Source organism: Odontesthes bonariensis, chromosome 1 (assembly GCF_027942865.1).
Source record: "Odontesthes bonariensis isolate fOdoBon6 chromosome 1, fOdoBon6.hap1, whole genome shotgun sequence".
In the NCBI taxonomy this organism is placed as follows: domain Eukaryota; kingdom Metazoa; phylum Chordata; class Actinopteri; order Atheriniformes; family Atherinopsidae; genus Odontesthes; species Odontesthes bonariensis.
The window spans coordinates 44,911,936-44,928,607 of NC_134506.1; the positions used below are offsets into that span (position 1 = coordinate 44,911,936).

The following is a 16,672-nucleotide window of genomic DNA, read 5'->3' on the forward strand; positions in this document are numbered from 1 at the left end:
TCCTTGGATCGTGACGAGTCCATGACGTCCTATGACGTCATTTTCTGTCTAATTAGTTTTCCGCCATTTTGAATTTAATCAAAAACCTTCAAAAAGCATTTCAGGTCACACACAGTGTCCGATTTTCACGGGACTTGGCACATAGACTCTTCAGACCAAGCCGCACAAAAGTTATCGTGTGGAATGTTTAATTACGCTTCCGTTTGCCTGTGGCAGCCAATCAAACTCGGTGATGATGCCGCCAAACCGGAAGTGAAGCCATTTCTCGGCAACCGTTTGATGTTATGACGTCAAACTCCTAACACAGACTCATGGCCACATCTTTGAGGGGCCCAATAAGTTTGGTGACGTTTGGCGTTTAGGGGGCGCTATATGTAGCAAAAATGCATTTTTGCTCATATCTTTGGCCCTGTTTGTCCAAATTTCACAAATGAGGTACCGTTGGCTTCCCTGGATGCAGGCGAGGTCATCACAGTGCATGACGGCATTTGTGCCATGTTGGATTTTCCGCCATTTTGAACATGATCAAAAACCTTCGAAAAGCATTTTAGGCCACTGAGATTGTCCGATTTCCACGAGACTTGACACATAGAATCTTCAGACCAAGCCGCACAAAAGTTATCATGTGGATTTTTTAATTTCGCTTCCGTTTGCCCGTGGCAGCCAATCAAACTCTACACTGATGCAAAAACAGGACGTTAGGCCGTATCTCTGCGATGCATTGATGTATCGATGCCAAACTTGGTGCATGGATTCATGACCCCTTCCTGAGCAGCCCAAGCCTTGCCTATTGTGCTATGCTGCTAGCCCCCCCCCCCCCCATCACTGCTTGCAGCTATATTTCGAGTTGTTCCTGCATGAGTCCTGACGACTAAAAGACTGAAATCTGCTTCCTCTTCAGTTTGCAGCTTGATAAGCAGAAAATAATGTGGCGCACTGACGGATTAAAGCATGACGTTCATTATATAAAGACGGAAAATGTTTGATTCGCAGCCAGCGTCCTCGCTGAGTGTTAGATTTAAAAAATGCATGTCGCAGTGAACGTCTGTGTCCCTGCAGCAGCAGCTTTCAGGTGTTTTCCTCACCGTGACGTAAAAATCATCCGTCAATGTTACGGCGTGAAGTCGGGCGTAAGAAATGCTGACAATGAAGCTTTTCTCAGTGGAAATCTTCAGGTTATGATAGTTTTTTCTGCTCTGCGTTCAACAGGCTTATGATGAAGTCTGCAGTGGTGTGAGCTGCCGATGAGAGGCTGAGGTGAATGAAAATCTGTGTGTGAGATGCAGAGCCAGCCGGCGCAGTGCATTGTGGGAAACCAGGACGGACACTTACCCTGGGGCTGCTGAGGGGGCTGGTGGACAGCCCGGAGGACGCTCCGCTGATCGACCGTGACCTACACACACAAAGTGAGATCAATACTCAGACAGCGAACAATAAGCTGAAGGAAAACTGAGAGACAAACGCACAACATGTAGTTACGGGAACAACTTTTAAGCTTTTAAACTCTTATTATCCCGAATGAGAGCTTTAATAAGCTGAAACTTTATGCAGGAAGAAGAGCTTTAATAACCTGAAACATTATCCCAGAAGAAGAGCTTTAATAACCTGAAACTTTATCCCAGAAGAGCTTTAATAACCTGAAACATTATCCCAGAAGAAGAGCTTTAATAACCTGAAACATTATCCCTGAAGAAGAGCTTTAATAACCTGAAACTTTATCCCTGAAGAAGAGCTTTAATAACCTGAAACATTATCCCAGAAGAGCTTTAATAACCTGAAACATTATCCCAGAAGAGCTTTAATAACCTGAAACATTATCCCAGAAGAAGAGCTTTAATAACCTGAAACATTATCCCAGAAGAGCTTTAATAACCTGAAACATTATCCCAGAAGAGCTTTAATAACCTGAAACATTATCCCAGAAGAGCTTTAATAACCTGAAACATTATCCCAGAAGAGCTTTAATAACCTGAAACATTATCCCAGAAGAAGAGCTTTAATAACCTGAAACACTATCCCAGAAGAAGAGCTTTAATAACCTGAAACTTTATGCAGGAAGAAGAGCTTTAATAACCTGAAACATTATCCCAGAAGAAGAGCTTTAATAACCTGAAACACTATCCCAGAAGAAGAGCTTTAATAACCTGAAACATTATCCCAGAAGAAGAGCTTTAATAACCTGAAACACTATCCCAGAAGAAGAGCTTTAATAACCTGAAACATTATCCCAGAAGAAGAGCTTTAATAACCTGAAACATTATCCCAGAAGAAGAGCTTTAATAACCTGAAACATTATCCCAGAAGAAGAGCTTTAATAACCTGAAACATTATCCCAGAAGAAGAGCTTTAATAACCTGAAACTTTATCCCAGAAGAGCTTTAATAACCTGAAACATTATCCCAGAAGAAGAGCTTTAATAACCTGAAACTTTATCCCTGAAGAGCTTTAATAACCTGAAACATTATCCCTGAAGAGCTTTAATAACCTGAAACATTATCCCAGAAGAGCTTTAATAACCTGAAACATTATCCCTGAAGAGCTTTAATAACCTGAAACATTATCCCAGAAGAAGAGCTTTAATAACCTGAAACATTATCCCAGAAGAAGAGCTTTAATAACCTGAAACTTTATCCCAGAAGAAGAGCTTTAATAACCTGAAACTTTATCCCTGAAGAGCTTTAATAACCTGAAACATTATCCCTGAAGAGCTTTAATAACCTGAAACATTATCCCAGAAGAAGAGCTTTAATAACCTGAAACATTATCCCAGAAGAGCTTTAATAACCTGAAACTTTATCCCTGAAGAGCTTTAATAACCTGAAACATTATCCCTGAAGAGCTTTAATAACCTGAAACATTATCCCTGAAGAGCTTTAATAACCTGAAACATTATCCCTGAAGAGCTTTAATAACCTGAAACATTATCCCTGAAGAGCTTTAATAACCTGAAACTTTATCCCAGAAGAAGAGCTTTAATAACCTGAAACTTTATCCCAGAAGAAGAGCTTTAATAACCTGAAACTTTATCCCAGAAGAGCTTTAATAACCTGAAACACTATCCCAGAAGAAGAGCTTTAATAACCTGAAACTTTATCCCTGAAGAGCTTTAATAACCTGAAACATTATCCCAGAAGAAGAGCTTTAATAACCTGAAACATTATCCCAGAAGAAGAGCTTTAATAACCTGAAACATTATCCCAGAAGAAGAGCTTTAATAACCTGAAACATTATCCCAGAAGAGCTTTAATAACCTGAAACTTTATCCCAGAAGAGCTTTAATAACCTGAAACATTATCCCAGAAGAGCTTTAATAACCTGAAACTTTATCCCAGAAGAGCTTTAATAACCTGAAACACTATCCCAGAAGAAGAGCTTTAATAACCTGAAACATTATCCCAGAAGAAGAGCTTTAATAACCTGAAACATTATCCCAGAAGAAGAGCTTTCATAACCTGAAACATTATCCCAGAAGAAGAGCTTTAATAACCTGAAACTTTATCCCAGAAGAGCTTTAATAACCTGAAACTTTATCCCAGAAGAAGAGCTTTAATAACCTGAAACATTATCCCAGAAGAAGAGCTTTAATAACCTGAAACTTTATCCCTGAAGAGCTTTAATAACCTGAAACATTATCCCAGAAGAAGAGCTTTAATAACCTGAAACTTTATCCCAGAAGAGCTTTAATAACCTGAAACATTATCCCAGAAGAAGAGCTTTAATAACCTGAAACATTATCCCAGAAGAAGAGCTTTAATAACCTGAAACTTTATCCCAGAAGAAGAGCTTTAATAACCTGAAACTTTATCCCTGAAGAGCTTTAATAACCTGAAACATTATCCCTGAAGAGCTTTAATAACCTGAAACATTATCCCAGAAGAAGAGCTTTAATAACCTGAAACATTATCCCAGAAGAGCTTTAATAACCTGAAACTTTATCCCTGAAGAGCTTTAATAACCTGAAACATTATCCCTGAAGAGCTTTAATAACCTGAAACATTATCCCTGAAGAGCTTTAATAACCTGAAACATTATCCCTGAAGAGCTTTAATAACCTGAAACATTATCCCTGAAGAGCTTTAATAACCTGAAACTTTATCCCAGAAGAAGAGCTTTAATAACCTGAAACTTTATCCCAGAAGAAGAGCTTTAATAACCTGAAACTTTATCCCAGAAGAGCTTTAATAACCTGAAACATTATCCCAGAAGAAGAGCTTTAATAACCTGAAACATTATCCCAGAAGAAGAGCTTTAATAACCTGAAACATTATCCCAGAAGAAGAGCTTTAATAACCTGAAACATTATCCCAGAAGAAGAGCTTTAATAACCTGAAACATTATCCCAGAAGAGCTTTAATAACCTGAAACTTTATCCCAGAAGAGCTTTAATAACCTGAAACATTATCCCAGAAGAGCTTTAATAACCTGAAACTTTATCCCAGAAGAGCTTTAATAACCTGAAACATTATCCCAGAAGAAGAGCTTTAATAACCTGAAACATTATCCCAGAAGAAGAGCTTTAATAACCTGAAACATTATCCCAGAAGAAGAGCTTTAATAACCTGAAACATTATCCCAGAAGAAGAGCTTTAATAACCTGAAACATTATCCCAGAAGAAGAGCTTTCATAACCTGAAACATTATCCCAGAAGAAGAGCTTTAATAACCTGAAACATTATCCCTGAAGAAGAGCTTTAATAACCTGAAACATTATCCCAGAAGAAGAGCTTTAATAACCTGAAACTTTATCCCTGAAGAAGAGCTTTAATAACCTGAAACATTATCCCAGAAGAAGAGCTTTAATAACCTGAAACATTATCCCAGAAGAAGAGCTTTAATAACCTGAAACATTATCCCAGAAGAAGAGCTTTAATAACCTGAAACTTTATCCCTGAAGAAGAGCTTTAATAACCTGAAACACTATCCCAGAAGAAGAGCTTTAATAACCTGAAACATTATCCCAGAAGAGCTTTAATAACCTGAAACACTATCCCAGAAGAAGAGCTTTAATAACCTGAAACATTATCCCAGAAGAAGAGCTTTAATAACCTGAAACATTATCCCAGAAGAAGAGCTTTAATAACCTGAAACATTATCCCTGAAGAAGAGCTTTAATAACCTGAAACATTATCCCAGAAGAAGAGCTTTAATAACCTGAAACATTATCCCTGAAGAAGAGCTTTAATAACCTGAAACTTTATCCCAGAAGAGCTTTAATAACCTGAAACATTATCCCAGAAGAAGAGCTTTAATAACCTGAAACTTTATCCCAGAAGAAGAGCTTTAATAACCTGAAACATTATCCCAGAAGAAGAGCTTTAATAACCTGAAACTTTATCCCTGAAGAGCTTTAATAACCTGAAACATTATCCCAGAAGAAGAGCTTTAATAACCTGAAACTTTATCCCAGAAGAGCTTTAATAACCTGAAACATTATCCCAGAAGAAGAGCTTTAATAACCTGAAACTTTATCCCTGAAGAGCTTTAATAACCTGAAACATTATCCCTGAAGAGCTTTAATAACCTGAAACATTATCCCAGAAGAAGAGCTTTAATAACCTGAAACATTATCCCAGAAGAAGAGCTTTAATAACCTGAAACTTTATCCCAGAAGAAGAGCTTTAATAACCTGAAACTTTATCCCTGAAGAGCTTTAATAACCTGAAACATTATCCCTGAAGAGCTTTAATAACCTGAAACATTATCCCAGAAGAAGAGCTTTAATAACCTGAAACATTATCCCTGAAGAGCTTTAATAACCTGAAACTTTATCCCTGAAGAGCTTTAATAACCTGAAACATTATCCCTGAAGAGCTTTAATAACCTGAAACATTATCCCTGAAGAGCTTTAATAACCTGAAACATTATCCCTGAAGAGCTTTAATAACCTGAAACTTTATCCCTGAAGAGCTTTAATAACCTGAAACATTATCCCAGAAGAGCTTTAATAACCTGAAACATTATCCCAGAAGAAGAGCTTTAATAACCTGAAACATTATCCCAGAAGAAGAGCTTTAATAACCTGAAACATTATCCCAGAAGAAGAGCTTTAATAACCTGAAACATTATCCCAGAAGAAGAGCTTTAATAACCTGAAACATTATCCCAGAAGAAGAGCTTTAATAACCTGAAACATTATCCCAGAAGAAGAGCTTTAATAACCTGAAACTTTATCCCAGAAGAGCTTTAATAACCTGAAACATTATCCCAGAAGAGCTTTAATAACCTGAAACTTTATCCCAGAAGAGCTTTAATAACCTGAAACACTATCCCAGAAGAAGAGCTTTAATAACCTGAAACATTATCCCAGAAGAAGAGCTTTAATAACCTGAAACATTATCCCAGAAGAAGAGCTTTAATAACCTGAAACATTATCCCAGAAGAAGAGCTTTCATAACCTGAAACATTATCCCAGAAGAAGAGCTTTAATAACCTGAAACTTTATCCCAGAAGAGCTTTAATAACCTGAAACTTTATCCCAGAAGAAGAGCTTTAATAACCTGAAACTTTATCCCAGAAGAAGAGCTTTAATAACCTGAAACTTTATCCCAGAAGAGCTTTAATAACCTGAAACATTATCCCAGAAGAAGAGCTTTAATAACCTGAAACTTTATCCCTGAAGAGCTTTAATAACCTGAAACATTATCCCTGAAGAGCTTTAATAACCTGAAACATTATCCCAGAAGAGCTTTAATAACCTGAAACTTTATCCCAGAAGAAGAGCTTTAATAACCTGAAACATTATCCCAGAAGAGCTTTAATAACCTGAAACATTATCCCTGAAGAGCTTTAATAACCTGAAACATTATCCCAGAAGAAGAGCTTTAATAACCTGAAACATTATCCCAGAAGAAGAGCTTTAATAACCTGAAACTTTATCCCAGAAGAAGAGCTTTAATAACCTGAAACTTTATCCCTGAAGAGCTTTAATAACCTGAAACATTATCCCTGAAGAGCTTTAATAACCTGAAACATTATCCCAGAAGAAGAGCTTTAATAACCTGAAACATTATCCCTGAAGAGCTTTAATAACCTGAAACTTTATCCCTGAAGAGCTTTAATAACCTGAAACATTATCCCTGAAGAGCTTTAATAACCTGAAACATTATCCCTGAAGAGCTTTAATAACCTGAAACATTATCCCTGAAGAGCTTTAATAACCTGAAACATTATCCCTGAAGAGCTTTAATAACCTGAAACATTATCCCTGAAGAGCTTTAATAACCTGAAACATTATCCCTGAAGAGCTTTAATAACCTGAAACTTTATCCCAGAAGAAGAGCTTTAATAACCTGAAACTTTATCCCAGAAGAAGAGCTTTAATAACCTGAAACTTTATCCCAGAAGAGCTTTAATAACCTGAAACATTATCCCAGAAGAAGAGCTTTAATAACCTGAAACATTATCCCAGAAGAAGAGCTTTAATAACCTGAAACATTATCCCAGAAGAAGAGCTTTAATAACCTGAAACATTATCCCAGAAGAAGAGCTTTAATAACCTGAAACATTATCCCAGAAGAGCTTTAATAACCTGAAACTTTATCCCAGAAGAGCTTTAATAACCTGAAACATTATCCCAGAAGAGCTTTAATAACCTGAAACTTTATCCCAGAAGAGCTTTAATAACCTGAAACACTATCCCAGAAGAAGAGCTTTAATAACCTGAAACATTATCCCAGAAGAAGAGCTTTAATAACCTGAAACATTATCCCAGAAGAAGAGCTTTAATAACCTGAAACATTATCCCAGAAGAAGAGCTTTAATAACCTGAAACATTATCCCAGAAGAAGAGCTTTCATAACCTGAAACATTATCCCAGAAGAAGAGCTTTAATAACCTGAAACTTTATCCCTGAAGAAGAGCTTTAATAACCTGAAACATTATCCCAGAAGAAGAGCTTTAATAACCTGAAACATTATCCCAGAAGAAGAGCTTTAATAACCTGAAACATTATCCCAGAAGAAGAGCTTTAATAACCTGAAACTTTATCCCTGAAGAAGAGCTTTAATAACCTGAAACACTATCCCAGAAGAAGAGCTTTAATAACCTGAAACATTATCCCAGAAGAGCTTTAATAACCTGAAACACTATCCCAGAAGAAGAGCTTTAATAACCTGAAACATTATCCCAGAAGAAGAGCTTTAATAACCTGAAACATTATCCCAGAAGAAGAGCTTTAATAACCTGAAACTTTATCCCAGAAGAAGAGCTTTAATAACCTGAAACATTATCCCAGAAGAAGAGCTTTAATAACCTGAAACACTATCCCTGAAGAAGAGCTTTAATAACCTGAAACTTTATCCCAGAAGAGCTTTAATAACCTGAAACATTATCCCAGAAGAAGAGCTTTCTCTGGTTCTTACCTGCGGACGTTCACCACAGTTTTTTCCTCCAAAAGGTTTGTTTCTGACACATAATTCTTCTACTGAATTACAACCAAAACAAATGGAGCCTTCGCTGCCACATTCTGCAGTTTATTCGCTGAGAACCAGTGGGAGGAGTCATGTTCAAACATTTCTTAAATGTGGTTTTTAAAGATGGAAGCCCGGCTGCTGCCTCAGGAAGTCTGAGCGACACCAACAGGTGTCTCAAATATGAACAACTTCCTGACTTAGTTCATAAATAGTTCAGACATGCCGCCATTTTAAACGCACACACACACGCACACAAATATTTCATATGCTTCAAATGCAAAATTCATTAGCATTCTCTTTTCTTCTCTTCATGAGCTTTTCCATTTTTCATTTACGTGTCATTAACTTTTCATATTTCCCTCCTTCTCCACGCTTTTTCCAAATGTCCACACACACACACACACACACACACACACACACACACACACACCACAAAGCACACAGACCTGCTGATATCTTTGAGGACTTTGGGATTTAATTGCCCATAGACAATTTGGCTTTGTGGGAAGTTAAAAATGAAAACAGTAAATCATAATTAAATATGCTTGAACTCGACACACACACACACACTCTGACATGTTTGAGAGATGACTTTAAACAGCTTTTACTGCTGCGCTGTCATCGTCTGCGTCTTTATTTTCAGCTCAAACCGCCCCTGATGCCACCGGCAGTATTTTTCTTTCTTATTGCATTTTCATCTTAATCAGCGTCTCTTTCTTCTGCTTCTCTGAACATCTTATAGGTACATATAAAAGTTCCAAAAATCCACATTTGGTAATATATCCTTAATGGCCTCTTATGTAAACAGCTGTAATGGTTTAACTCCACATGCTGAATGCATGTGTCTGCAGTAAAAGTCACATCAGACTTAATTTATGTATTTATATTATACGCTGGCCCTCTTATCCTGTGTGTGGAGAGGAGTTGTTTCATAATTAAAGTGAGGGAACCCCGGAGCTACGCTAATGATTCAGGGATGAACTGTGACCCAATCAGCTGAGCAGAAAAATAAAAAAATAAATACACTGAACTGTACGAGCAGTTAAATAAGTAGTAAACGTATAAATATATAAAAATTTCAGTACAAACAAAAAAAGTGTCTGGAAATAAACGAGAATTCTGCAAATTCTTTCAAAATGCTTTCATAATAACACACTTAAAAATAATTGCTCTATAGTAAAAAATATAAGAAAATATAGATTTATGTCAGTGTTTTTGTTAAATATGTATTTGTATATTTTAAAACTGTATTCTCAGAATTATTATTGTAACAGTGCTCTAAAAAAAACATGTATTTCTAAATAATTAGTATATTTCACACTTGCATTTCAGCCCATAAAGTAATAAAGTATATTGGAAAGCAGTCGTAGAAATGTGCCAAAAGTCCTTTGAGCAAATGCAATAAGAACACATCTCCTCTCATCTTTAGTGTTCTCATAAAACAAAGTAAATTAAAGTTATTTTATTTGAACTGAGCAGGTAAATTAGTGCACACACAGCCATGAACTTCAGTGGACTTCAGAATACAACTAAAATAAACACTTAAGGTCAGGTTAACTGATCACTTTAAGTGCAGGAAGGATCAGTCTGACTCCAGATATGATCACATCTATCCTTCTCCTTGCTTTACCTGCTTTAATCACACATAATGTGTGTCATCTCTGCTTCGCTGACTAATACTGAGGAAGTGCCGATCGACTGTCAGCCACTTCAGCAAATGAGATGAGATTAACACGCATCTCATTAAAGGGCGACATCCATCCGGTCCAAACCCCGGGAAGCTGCAGCCGGCAGGTCCTCGAAAAGAACTAAACGGATTCCTGGTTCCTCGTGTGTTTGTGGAGGAGAACCCAACAATCCCCCCAATTAGATGATGAGTGAGATAAAGAGCTATCGAGTGTGACTGGAAGCCCAGTTTCCATCTCCTGTTTGTGCTCCATCTGCATTCTTGCCAATTAATTTATGCTAATCTCCGTCCGGGCTGCACATCCACCCCGCTAACTGCGTCTCTGCGGCAAGGTCGGCCACACGGGGAGGCTGCAGCGCGGCAGCTCGTCCTCTAAGGTTCCCGGAGAAAACAGGGGGGATGCAGAACAATGTGAGCCCCTGCTGCACACCGACGCTGAGCAGTCGGGATGTTGGGGATGCAAACAGGGAGAGAAGGAGGCAGGAAGTTGACCTAAAAATTCAGTTTGCCTCCTGAGGGCTGCGGGAGTAACGTCAAAGAGGAAGAAGGTGCAGAGAGGAGCGAGTTCTGCTCCCCCAAACACAGTGAGCACACAGATCAGACGCAGTTTTAATATCAGCGGGACCTCTTTCCTCCTTCAAAGTCACCACCAGCACCACACTGAGTGTTGATAGTCGGCACTCAGTCGGAGGACGCCGCCGAAAACTGAGGAAATGAGTTTAATAACGGCACATTTCTACAGAAGAAGAGGCGGAGCCCATGGATCCAGCAACATTTCACTGCTAATTGCTCAGGGTTTCGTTCTCCTTCTTTCTTGTGATTGGCTGGATGCAGTCACATGGGTCAGTAAAAGGCCGGGGGGGGGGGCGGTGCCGTGGTCTCTCTACCACCAACTCCAGCCACTCCACTCCCTTCCTTTGAGTCTCCAGCTCCCTTCCTTTGAGGCTTCGCCTCCCTTCCTTTGAGGCTCCACCCTCTTCCACTGAGGCTCCACCCCCTTCATTTGAGTCTCCGCCCCCCCCCTCCTTTGAGGCTCCACCTCCCTTCCTTTGAGTCTCCGCCCTCTTCCACTGAGTCTCCGCCCCCTCCCTTTGAGTTTCCGCCCCTCTTCCTTAAAGTCTCCGCCCCTTTTCCTTTGAGGCTCCACCCCCCTTCCTTTGAGTCTCCACCCCCTCCCTTTGAGTCTCCGCCCCCTCCCTTTGAGTCTCCGCCCCTCTTCCTTTGAGGCTCCGTCCCTCTTCCTTTGAGTCTCCGCCTCCCTTCCCTTGAGTCTCTGCCCCCTTCCTTTGAGGCTCCGCCTCCCTTCCCTTGAGTCTCTGCCTCCCTTCCTTTGAGTCTCCGCCTCCCTTCCTTTGAGTCTCCGCCCCCTTCCTTTGAGTCTCCGCCTCCCTTCCCTTGAGTCTCCGCCTCCTTTCCCTTGAGTCTCCGCCCCCTTCCTTTGTCTCCGCCTCCTTTCCCTTGAGTCTCCGCCCCCTTCCTTTGAGTCTCCGCCTCCCTTCCTTTGTCTCCGCCTCCTTTCCCTTGAGTCTCCGCCCCCTTCCTTTGTCTCCGCCTCCTTTCACTTGAGTCTCTGCCCCCTTCCTTTGAGGCTCCGCCTCCCTTCCCTTGAGTCTCTGCCTCCCTTCCTTTGAGTCTCCGCCTCCCTTCCTTTGAGTCTCCGCCCCCTTCCTTTGAGTCTCCGCCTCCCTTCCCTTGAGTCTCCGCCTCCTTTCCCTTGAGTCTCCGCCCCCTTCCTTTGTCTCCGCCTCCTTTCCCTTGAGTCTCCGCCCCCTTCCTTTGAGTCTCCGCCTCCCTTCCCTTGAGTCTCCGCCTCCCTTCCCTTGAGTCTCCGTCCCCCTTCCTTTGAGGCTCCGCCCCTTCCCTTGAGGCTCCGCCCCCCTTACTTTGAGTCTCCACCCCCCTTACTTTGAGTCTCCGTCCCTCTTCCTTTGACGCTCCGCCCCTCTGTTGTGGTTTATGTGATGTTATGGGTCCTTTGAGCCTTTGGAACTTTAAAGTTTGATCAACAGGATCAAGTCCAACATGATCAGGCACGTACGGTCGGACCAATGAGAGGCAGAGATGCTCAGTGACCACATGTGTGAACATCTGGATGGACGAGGGCTTCGCTGGTCAGCTCTTAAAGAAAAGAAGAAGCCTGAATATCCAGAGAGCATTCTGGGATGTTCTTTATCGCTCTTAAAGTGAGCGATCCACCTCAGTGCTTTACATGCCGTAAAGTCTCACACATGGCTGTTTGACTGCGTGCACCTCTTTCTTTTTAAGGAGAAATATATCTAAACACCCATGTTTGTAAAGTGAAATGTGAAAAAATCTTTCAAACTTCAACTTTCTCACTGATTCTGTGACAGAAAAACTGGTTAAAGACGGACTTCTACAGTGTAGGAGACTCACAACATGCCACATTTAACAGTGAAAGAAACACAAAACAAGGGAGTTACGGATGAAAGAAGACAACACGACACAGGAAGTGAGATTAAGAGTGCAGACCAGTACCTTTCCTCCTTGCTGCAGTTAGCGTTTGTGATATCCAAGCTTTTACTGAAAACTGATTTGCTAAAGAGGGGGCAGACAGAGAAATCAGGAGACAGAAAGGGAGTCACATGAGGGAGTCCTAAAGTCCGGCATGCTGTCAGTCCTCAGAGCAAAGATTCAGCAGCAAACAGAAGAGCAGACAGGACACGCATGCACACACCAGACGCCAGTGGACAAACACTGAGGAGAAGCATGCTGCAGACACTCAACACGTTCACCTGTGGGACATTTTCACATGTCGGGTTGTGCTGAGTCATCATCCAGCAGACGATGAATCAGCAGCCAAACGGCTTTCTGTCTCACTTCAACAAGTAAACCGACTCCTGCTTTTTAATCTGCATCCAAAACCCGAGCTCTAACTAACCCGAGATCTAACTAACCCGAGCTCTAACTAACCCGAGATCTAACTAACCCGAGCTCTAACTATCCCGAGCTCTAACTAACCCAAGCTCTAACTAACCCAAGCTCTAATCCGAGCTCTAACCCAAGCTCTAACTAACCCGAGCTCTAACTAACCTGAGCTCTAACTAACCCAAGCTCTAATCCGAGCTCTAACCCGAGCTCTAACTAACCTGAGCTCTAACTAACCCAAGCTCTAACCCAAGCTCTAACTAACCTGAGAGCTAACTAACCCGAGAGCTAACTAACCCAAGCTCTAACCCGAGCTCTAACCCGAGCTCTAACCCGAGAGCTAACTAACCCAAGAGCTAACTAACCCGAGCTCTGACTAACCCGAGCTCTGCGGCCGGAGCTCTGCGGCCGGAGCTCTGCGGCCGGAGCTCTGCGGCCGGAGCTCTGCAGCTGGAGCTCTGCAGCTGGAGCTCTGCAGCTGGAGCTCTGCAGCTGCAGCCGGAGCTCTGCAGCCGGAGCTCTGCAGCTGCAGCTGGAGCTCTGCAGCCGGAGCTCTGCAGCTGCAGCCGGAGCTCTGCAGCCGGAGCTCTGCAGCTGCAGCCGGAGCTCTGCAGCTGCAGCTGGAGCTCTGCAGCTGCAGCCGGAGCTCTGCAGCTGCAGCTGGAGCTCTGCAGCCGGAGCTCTGCAGCTGCAGCCGGAGCTCTGCGGCCGGAGCTCTGCGGCCGGAGCTCTGCGGCCGGAGCTCTGCAGCCGGAGCTCTGCGGCCGGAGCTCTGCGGCCAGCGGCCGGAGCTCTGCGGCCGGAGCTCTGCAGCCGGAGCTCTGCAGCCGCAGCCGGAGCTCTGCAGCTGCAGCCGGAGCTCTGCGGCCAGCGGCCGGAGCTCTGCGGCCGGAGCTCTGCAGCTGCAGCCGGAGCTCTGCGGCCGGAGCTCTGCAGCTGCAGCCGGAGCTCTGCAGCTGGAGCTCTGCAGCTGGAGCTCTGCGGCCGGAGCTCTGCGGCCGGAGCTCTGCAGCTCTAACCCAAACCCATCAGTATGTCCGTGTCATTCAAACTATTTCACCAAAAGGTGATTTTTTTTTTTTAATGATTATTTTAAAGTATCAACATTTTTTAATGCTAAACAATAAAAGCAGATTCGTGTGTTTTTCCATTTCTTTCTGTTTCTTTAACATTTTGAACCCAAAGCTAGACTAAAACGCTTCACAGAGTCTCAAAACAAGTCGGTTTGGGGCTATAAATCGACTCTGAGGGTCAACAGCGGGACCTCATCGGCACAAACACGAGGAGTTCGGTTTATTTGAACGACTAATTCATCATTAATTGGTCACAGTTAATAGTTAATAATACACAGATGAAGGAGGCTTCTCCACAGTCATCATCACAGTGAGCAGAGCTTAAAATAAGGAATAAGAGAAATTGATTTTTCATCTTCACTCACTGACAACATGACCGACCCAGCTGATCATTTCAGCTCCAACCTGAGCAGAACTCCATCTCCAGTTTCCACAGTTTGAAAGCGAAACACTTCAAACGGCACGAAGTTAAAGAGTAAAGTCTAACGAGCCTCGGCCCGTAAATCTTCAGGGTTTCATCATTATCGCAGCTCTGCGGTTCCAACCGTCCACTCTGCACACGCTGATTATTTCCCCTGGAACTGCACATCTGGACTGAAACTGGAGGAAACTGTGGTCTGATCTGCCGGAGCCTCGGGTCCGGATCAGATAAAAGTGACCCTCAAATGATTCAAAGTTAAACAACTTTTACTGAGGATCAGGAAGGATGTCGGAGCTGATTCACGGCTCTGCTTCAGGATTACAGACCTTTACAGAACTGTCATGTGACCAGATCGCTGTTCCACTGTGTGTGTGTGTGTGTGTGTGTGTGGGGGGGGGGGTTCACCCCATTAGCAATGACATCTTCAGCATGAACATCTGATAAAAACCTACAGCTCTCCTCTCAGGAACTTTTTCAGTGTGGGATGAAAGCTGGAAGTTAGAAACCATCTGGCTCCGACCGCCCCACTCACAGCTGCTAATGATGTCCAGATGAATACGAGAAAAATGAGCTGAACACGCCCCCGTTTAAAACTTTCTGGTAAAAGCACCATGGCTGTGTTCGAAACCACATACTACATACTGCATACTACATACTGCATACTGCATACTACATACTGCATACTACATACTGCATACTACATACTGCATACTACATACTACATACTACATACTGATCGATCAGACAGTATGCAGAGCGTTTACCCACAATGCATTTCGCTCCTGCACGAGCCGAAATCAGCCGGCCTGAAGCTGATTTCTCTTAAGCTCTAAACTCTGTAAACTTTAGCAACATTTGAAACATTTTCAGGTGAGAAAGTAGTCGTTTAGATCCCCAACGTGTTGAAAACCTGACAAAATACCGGCTATTTACAATGTTGTTCCCACGAATTCGGCGCTACTAAAGCTAGCCGCAGTGAGCAACGCACTTCCTGTTATTTTCACAAAATAAAATACCCGTTGCCTTTTATCATAGGGAAAGCCGTTACCATACAATTGGTGCTTTTGTTTTGAAAACAGGAAGTGAACCTACCCTCGTTGTAGCTAGCTTGAAACTGTCGTTTTGACAGGAAATGACGATCGGCGACGTCACGTTACGTTGCATCTTGGGTAGTTTGAGTATGAGTAGTAACCTCATGATGCATACCCAACATTTCGGAGAATCTAGTATGCATCCGGGAACTTCTCGCTTACTCAAACTCGCATACTAATTCAAAATGTTAGTAGGAGTAGTAGGAGAAGTATGCGGTTTCGAACACAGCCAGTGTCTGACATCTTTAAAGGTGCAGTGCGTGGGATTCACCGATATCTCGTGGAGAAAATGAAGAACTGAATCTCCGTGGCCTCACAAAAGGCCCCCTGTGGAGCCGGGGTTTGTCCCCTCTTGGCTTCTGTAGAAACGTGGCGATGCAACAAAGTGGACTCAACAATAACGAACATGTGTAACGGACTTAAGGTGTAGTGGGATTCCACTTGCCATAAAAAAAAACTCTTCACACAACACACAAACTTAGTCCTATGTTACTTAAATGCAGCACCCCTGGAAGTTAAGGTTGTTACCCCGGGGTAAACAGCGGTCGGACCTTGCTGTCTGCCTAGTAGGTGCACAAGTTTTTGAGCTCAACTATTGTTTTATATTAATTACTTTAATTTTATTATTAAGGCTGTTTGGTTTAAGTTGTATTTTATAAAGCTATAGCTCCCAAACGGTTGAGCATGTTCTTTTTCATAAATGTTGACGGTATTTTTGTCTTTTTTGTTTATAAACTGGCTAGTGTTGCATGTCGTTAGCTAACCTGGACTTTCCTTTCACATTTTTCAGATGTGTGTACTGTGTGTGTGTGTGAGGAAACCGGGACTGACTGTCTTAATTCCCCACCAGAAATAAAAGGCAAGTTTGCCAACAGTGACCGTCTTCTTCAGTGATAAACACAACGCAAGAAAGAGTAAAAAGCCGCTACACGTGCACCATCTGATTAAAACAGCAGATCCTGCCCTGTTCTATCGGCCCGTCCCACTGGAAAAAATGCCCCCCCCCCAAAAATAAGTTAAAAAAAAACAGCAAATACAAGACGTTTTGCCAACGTTTTGCCAATGGAACTAGTGAAAATTGGCTTGTCAAGATTTCTTGAAAT

The 16,672-nt window shown here is 42.1% G+C and overlaps 1 protein-coding gene across 7 annotated transcripts in view; it reads right to left on the reverse strand.

The window, feature by feature from the left end:
* Positions 1-16,672, reverse strand: part of LOC142382341 (serine/threonine-protein kinase BRSK2-like) — a 215,356-nt gene that overhangs the window by 22,191 nt on the left and 176,493 nt on the right. For 5 of the 7 annotated variants that reach the window (XM_075468119.1, XM_075468100.1, XM_075468109.1 and 2 more), the window contains exons 13-14: positions 12,595-12,654; positions 1,333-1,393 (exon numbers count right to left, since the gene is read on the reverse strand). In XM_075468119.1, the coding sequence (XP_075324234.1) occupies positions 1,333-1,393; positions 12,595-12,654 (121 nt within the window). The remainder of the gene's footprint in view (positions 1-1,332; positions 1,394-12,594; positions 12,655-16,672) is intronic. The other 2 variants (XM_075468128.1, XM_075468092.1) reach the window with 1 other exon arrangement.